Source organism: Haemorhous mexicanus, chromosome 6 (assembly GCF_027477595.1).
Source record: "Haemorhous mexicanus isolate bHaeMex1 chromosome 6, bHaeMex1.pri, whole genome shotgun sequence".
NCBI classification, from domain to species: domain Eukaryota; kingdom Metazoa; phylum Chordata; class Aves; order Passeriformes; family Fringillidae; genus Haemorhous; species Haemorhous mexicanus.
In genome coordinates this window covers 42900028-42906111 of record NC_082346.1, presented here as the reverse complement: position 1 = coordinate 42906111, position 6084 = coordinate 42900028, and the positions used below count along the sequence as shown (strand labels likewise).

At 48.5% G+C, this 6084-nt stretch overlaps 2 protein-coding genes across 2 annotated transcripts; one reads left to right on the top strand and one right to left on the bottom strand.

Annotated features, from left to right (window-relative positions):
• Positions 1 to 1166: 1166 nt before the first annotated feature.
• ZC2HC1C (zinc finger C2HC-type containing 1C) lies at positions 1167 to 4467 on the bottom strand. Its single transcript, XM_059850004.1, has 3 exons — positions 4345 to 4467; positions 2648 to 3887; positions 1167 to 1977 (listed from the first exon to the last, which is right to left on the bottom strand). The coding sequence occupies exons 2-3, from the start codon at positions 3878 to 3880 to the stop codon at positions 1711 to 1713; spliced, it is 1500 nt and encodes a 499-aa protein (XP_059705987.1). The 5' UTR covers positions 3881 to 3887; positions 4345 to 4467; the 3' UTR covers positions 1167 to 1710.
• A 234-nt stretch (positions 4468 to 4701) lies between these two features.
• Positions 4702 to 6020, top strand: ACYP1 (acylphosphatase 1). Its single transcript, XM_059850006.1, is given in 3 exon segments — positions 4702 to 4837; positions 4840 to 4958; positions 5374 to 6020. Coding segments are annotated over 3 exon segments (456 nt in total). The 5' UTR covers positions 4702 to 4716; the 3' UTR covers positions 5590 to 6020.
• The last annotated feature ends 64 nt before the right edge of the window (positions 6021 to 6084 follow it).

The following is a 6084-nucleotide window of genomic DNA, read 5'->3' as shown; positions in this document are numbered from 1 at the left end:
ACTGCAGGAGCAAAAGAGGAAGCTGAGCTGTCATGAGTAAAACAGCTTGAGTAGCATCAGGGAAACTAACCATGATAGCAAAGCAGCATCCTAAATCTCTGTGCTGACCCTGATACTTTGTCTCACATGTTACTAAGTTTTAAACCATTTATCAGAGACTTTCTGGATACTGAAACAATAGCAAGGAGAGGTGAACTGCCTATCTTAGCTCCAAAACACATAACGATGAAGCCTGGTGATTTAATTTTAATAACTTTTATTTAATCTACAGTTTCAATCTTTTTAATCTCAGCCATTTGCCTGTCAGTTATGAGAAGTCTCCAACACATGGGTTTATTTTACAGCATCAAATGCTTTTTAGTGCATATCCATGTGTCACCATTTACACTGCTGACTTTTAGGGTCCACTAAATATAGTCAATAAAACTAATAAAAGAAATAATATTATTTTAAAAAATAATAAAAATAAATAGTGCAAGGGAAACAGAATTAATATTGGAAGATGGGCAGTGTAGTGCTCAATTTTTTAACTAGTGTGTTCAAATCACTTGTTCCTTTCATGAATGCAAGGAGTCTGGCATAAAGGTTTCAATTTACCCCTTTCCTACCTCTTGCTGTCCTGTTTTTCAAAACTTTCAAGTTAAAGCATTGGTCTTGCTTCTCCAATCAGTTTGGATACAGTAAATTACTTTCCCTTCTTTTGAGTCTGCTTTTTCTCTCAGGTTTGTACATGTGTTGTTGGCTAGCACAGTGCAGCAATGATCCTTTCTGGGACCTTCATGCTTTTCTAGGGTATGCCAAGGGACTGAGATTTCTGCTCATGTATCTATAGGACAGAAGCTCTCCAACCTCTTTCAGGAGTCAGGTTCAGTCATTTTGGCTGGTTCACTCATTGAAAGCTGGAGTATTTCTTCATATTCAGACTGTTCCAGCCTAATCTCGTTCCTTTAGATCTTTCCCTAGGTTCCCATGAGCTGCTGCTATTGCTACCAGAGGACTTGCAAAGGAGCTTCTGGAGCTTTTTTATTCCTTGTTTGCTTCTTGCGAACAACTTGCAACTTTCTCATACAAAGTAGTCATTCTTACTGTGAGAGCACAGACCACTCTGTGACCATTTAAAATAACTTTTACACAAGAGAACTAGTTTAATATATTTAATAATCAGACTCTAGAAAAAATAACATCTTGAGAAGAAAACAAAAGAAGGGATATGTTTTTGTCATAATTCCCTCCCATTGCAGCAACCAAGATGAAATAAGCAGATGACTTAAGGAAGGGTGAAAGCTTTGCTTTTAGAGGTTCCTAGCAACTTGCAGGAAGAAAACTCCATTTTTTAAAATATTAAATCTGTTTGTGATGGTTGTTCTGTTGCCTCAAGGGCCTGGCTGATTCACAGTATCCTTGTTCTATGCACATGAGTTGACATAAGGATTTAAACAGTACGTGCCTGCTATTGCTAGCTTTTGTAACCCCTGTAATTTCTGATCCTGAGCTTCTTGTGCTGAGGAAAGGGGCATCTTTTGGGGGGCAACTTAGGGTGCAGGTCAAAGTATACAAGTTCTGTTTTTCAGCTGATTCATCCTGAGCTGTTCACTTGCTGTACATAGAAGCTTGCAGCCAGTGTTGAGACTACGGAAATGTCCGTAACTGTGAATCTGGCAAAAACCAGGCAGGGAATCACAGCATCAGATACGGCTGGACACTGCCTCATCAGCGCCTCCTCTGTGGTGGAGGTGGGGGCCTATTCCTTATGTTTTTGCATTTGGGAATATGCCTCTCAGCTACTCGGGGAGCAAACTTGCGTCCACAGTAGGTGCAGGCAACATAGTCTGGATTTTCGATGGGAGGCAATGGGGGCAGGCCAGACACCTTCCTCTCCTTAGAGAGGATTCGCTCCACCTGGCGGGCCTGTGACATGATGTGGATGAGAGCCTCGTGCTTCTGTTTCCAGTTGTTCTTTCTGGGTGGTGTTTTACTCTGTGGAAGGGAAAGGCAGTCAGTGCAACTGGGACCACCATCAACCTCCATTCTCAAACTTACACTCAGAGCCCAACCCATGTCACCTGTCCCTGTGCATTCCCTGTTGGCATAAAACCCAGCCTGAGAAGCTGAGTCCCACAAAGGGAATTAGAAAGACCAGCACAAAGGAGGATGTAAAGGAAATACTAATGGAAACATCAGTATTTAGAAAGAGCTTGAGGACAACCAGAAAAGCAAGCAGTAGGGCCAAGGAACTAAAGAGGGTTGCTACATCTCCTTGGCAGGAAGAGAGCTGCCTGTTTCCACTGCCTTCATTAACAGACTGTACTATTATCTGGATTTTCAGTCAGCTCCCTGCAGCCCCTGATGTCACAGAGCTTTACTGCAGCAGAACCACTCTGCATCCTAACTACAGCAAGGAAGTGAGCTTTCTCCAGTAGTGCACCCTTGACACATTATAAAGCCAAGTTGGGACTCCTGCCTCCATCTATGAGATTTTAAATGAATCTATTTATCCATTTGGCAAGAACCTTTCAGAGGCAATAGCTGTATTGTATCCCTTGGCCCCATGTACATGGGAAGGTGCTTACATCTCAGTCAGAGGTTGAAGTGGAAGGAGTGTGAACAGTAGATGTGGATCCAGGGAGGCAAAGGGAGTGCACTTTACCTGAGGACTCCTTGAGCTCTTCTGCTGCTGATACTGTTCCAGTTCTGTTCCCCTAGCTCTAGCCTTGCTAGAGTCAAACACCTTCCTCTTGGAGTCTTGGTTCTTGCCACAGATACTCATGTGTTTCTCAAGCCTCGTGCAGAGAAACTTACGTTTGCAGAAGCTGCACTGTCCAAAGCCCTCCTGTTCCACAACACTGGCGGCCTGCATGTGTGACATCTCTGCAGATGCGTGGTCATCAGAATCTCGGTTTGAGAGGGCAGAGAGAGAAAGGCTCTGTTTTGGGACCAGTTTTGAACAAGAAGCTAAATGCTCCATGGGTATGTTGTCTTGTATTTCACTGTTGTTTGTTTTGTTGTATTTTGTGGCCCCCAGCCACTCCTTGAAGTTCCCCACAGCCAGCTCTTGGGGGTGGGGAGCGGTGCCAGACTTGGGGATAGTGTCCGCTGCAGACTGTGCTCCGCTGAAGATCCCAACACCTGGCGTGTCTGCAGCTCTGAAAGTTTTCTCTTCAGGGTGCCTTGTGGCCTTTTGCTCATAGGTCCTTTCCACTTCACTTTCTCTTCTCTCCTCTACCTTGATAAGCTCCTTCTCTCTTTGAATCCTCCTAAGTGTCTCCTCTGTCCTCTTTAGCTTTTCTCCAAGAAGGACCTTTTTCTTTTGAATTGCCTCTTCTAAGTTCTTTCTATCTTCCTCCAGCTTTAGGATGTAGGCCAGCTCTCTCCTGTATAGATGGGGAACTGATGGTTCAGGCTCTTGTGTCCAAGGGCAGAGCAGTGCAGCTAACTGAGATCTCCCGGCTGGAACCATCTCTTTGCTTATTGAGCTTGATCTACTATTTGGAGCTTCCTGCATGTGGGGGGAACTTCCAGTGCTGAGCAGTGGATCTCTTGCACTCTTGTGGTGAGAAATTGGTTGCAGGGGATATGCACGGTCCACTCCTTCTTTATGTCTGCCTAACGATTTAGCTGACAGAGTACAGGCCTGGCTGATGAGATACTTGCTCTCTAGTCCACCTGACCGGAAGCCTCCATGCCTGGGCTTGTCCTGAGTGCTTTCTGCAGACATAGAATAGGAATATCTTTGGTTCTTTTGTGCATAGAGATCTTTTAAACTTTCCTCTTTGTCAATTATGAATCCATGCTGAAAGTTGTCCTTCTGGTATTTCAGCTGGGAACCAGGAGAAAATTTAGTAGGTGCCACCACAGGAGCCACCGGTGGAAAAAAATCCATTCAGCGCCTGAGAAAGAGCCTGAGGTTAGAAGCAAAGCCATTACAAACAATTTTATCCAAAACTGGACATATCTTCTCCTAACAGTTTATGCATGGACGCTGGAAACAGAGGTTATAATAAATATTAGTAAGGGTTTTGTAACTTTTCTGCTTTCTATAAATCTTTACATTCCTTCCATCTAGGGAGTTTCCATGCTGCCTCTTCTAGTCCCAACCGTTTATGCAGACAGAAATAAGACACACTTTTATTTCTCTTTCTGTCTGAGCCCTGCCCTTACCATGATAGCAGCAGAAATATACTGCAATGACAGAGGATTGTTATAGTCCCCGGCCAGTTTCCCATAACGTGTCCCTTCACTCTGCCACACACATCTGACATGTAGGAGTCCGACCAAGCTCGGCACAATCTTCCTGTGGCTCGTTCCACCACATCCCCCGAGGGGCCGCGGGGCGAGCGGAGTTACCTGCGGGGCTGCGCCCGGCGCTCCGCCGGCCTCCCCCCTCAGCAAGCTGCGCGCCACACGCTGCGCTTATGGCCCGAGAGACCCGACCCCTCCTGCCGCTGCCGCTGCCCGCGGCTCCCGGGGCCCCGGCGCGGAGCTGTGCCCGCCGCGAGGCTGTGCCCGCCGCGCCGTCCTCGCGCTGCTGGCGGCTGTTGCCGGGAGACCGGCGCCGCTCCGGCCGGCGCGCGCCCCTGGAATGCTCCCGGCCGCGCGGCCGTTCCACCACGGCTCGAGCGCGGCCTCTGATGCATTATTCATGAGGAGGTCCTGATGCATTATTCATGAGGCCGTCCGATATGCATTATTCGTGAGGCCGCCGGATGTGCATTATTCATGAGGCGGCGAATGAGGGACCGGTCCGACCCCGCTAGGGCTCTTCATTGGCCGCAGGAGGGAAGCCACGCCCCCGGCGGCCGCCTCGGGGCTCAGGCGCAGCGGGGCGCGCGGCGGCTGCGGCGGCCGGAGAAGAGGGAGGAGTTGGCGGTGCCGCCATGGCGGACGGCGAGGGCTTGGTGTCCGTGGACTACGAGGTGTACGGCAAGGTGCAAGGCGTGTTCTTCCGCAAGTACACCCAGGTGCGTGCCGCGGTCCCCGGGGGCGGGCTGCCCTGCCTGCCGGTGTGCGCCGCGCCCGCTGTCAGCCCACTGCGGGCGCCTTGGAGGGGCCGAGCCCGCGGGGTGGGCAGGGTCGTGGCCGCGGCCACGGGCTGAGCTCCGGCTGCTGCTGAAGGGGACTGGCATCGCGGTGCTGCTGGCAGCCCGGCCGGGTTATGTAAGCATGACTGAAGAGAGTTTCAGCCCCAGTTTTTCGCGTGAAAGAATATATTGAGTAGTCGAGTGAATCCTCTGCCGCTTTCCTGTTACCTGAACCACAGGAACTTCCTTGGAGGTCTGTGTCTTGCCAACAAAATTGGCTCCTGTATGTGAATGTTGTTCTATTGCTCTCTTACAGTTTGGATTAACCTCATTTTGTTCTGCATTGTCTTCTCAGGGAGAGGCTAAGAGGCTGGGGCTTGTTGGCTGGGTCAGGAATACCAGCCATGGCACTGTTCAAGGGCAAATCCAGGGTCCCACTGCCAGGGTGCAGGAGCTGCAGGAATGGCTCAGGAAGATAGGAAGTCCCCAGTCCCGTATCAGCCGAGCAGAGTTCAGCAATGAGAAGAAGATCCAGGTGCTGGAGCACAAGGAATTCCAGATTTTGAAGTGACTTTGTCCAGGAAGAAGCAAAGTCTGGAGCGTGAGCTGTGCTCACAGAACATTGCCCCTCTTCCTCACTCATTCAGCCAATGTTCAGCTCTAGAGAACTTTATTTTATTAAATTTCTAATTTAATGTTTTGTTAGTTTGATGCTCAGCTTTTCACAGAATTCCAGTGGGTAGAGGAAGAGCTATGTTGTCTCTGTTAAAGGGACTCTTCAGGGCCAGAACCTCTGTTTACAAGTGTGCGTGGTTTCGGGAGTTGTACATGAGATTAATATGAAATTTGTCGAGTGTGGTGCTTATGTGAAGAAAATCACAGGGTCAGTGCCGCTAGAAAACATCGCTAAAAGCATTATTTCGGTGTACTAAATGTCTCAGACACAATTTATTTTATCCCAGAACTTCATATTTTCTGTAGAATAAAATTGCTTGGATTTCACCTTCTGTGTGGAATGGATGTCGGATGGAGGGGCTGAGTGGATGACGGCCCTCGGAGTGGGATC

Excerpts from the sequence above, each read along its gene's own strand:
- ZC2HC1C (XM_059850004.1), bottom strand. The coding sequence starts at position 3,880 with ATGGATTTTTTTCCACCGGTGGCTCCTGTGGTGGCACCTACTAAATTT. Across the intron at positions 1,978-2,647 it reads AGAGCTCAAGGAGTCCTCAG|AGTAAAACACCACCCAGAAA; the intron begins GTAAAGTGCACT and ends TCCCTTCCACAG.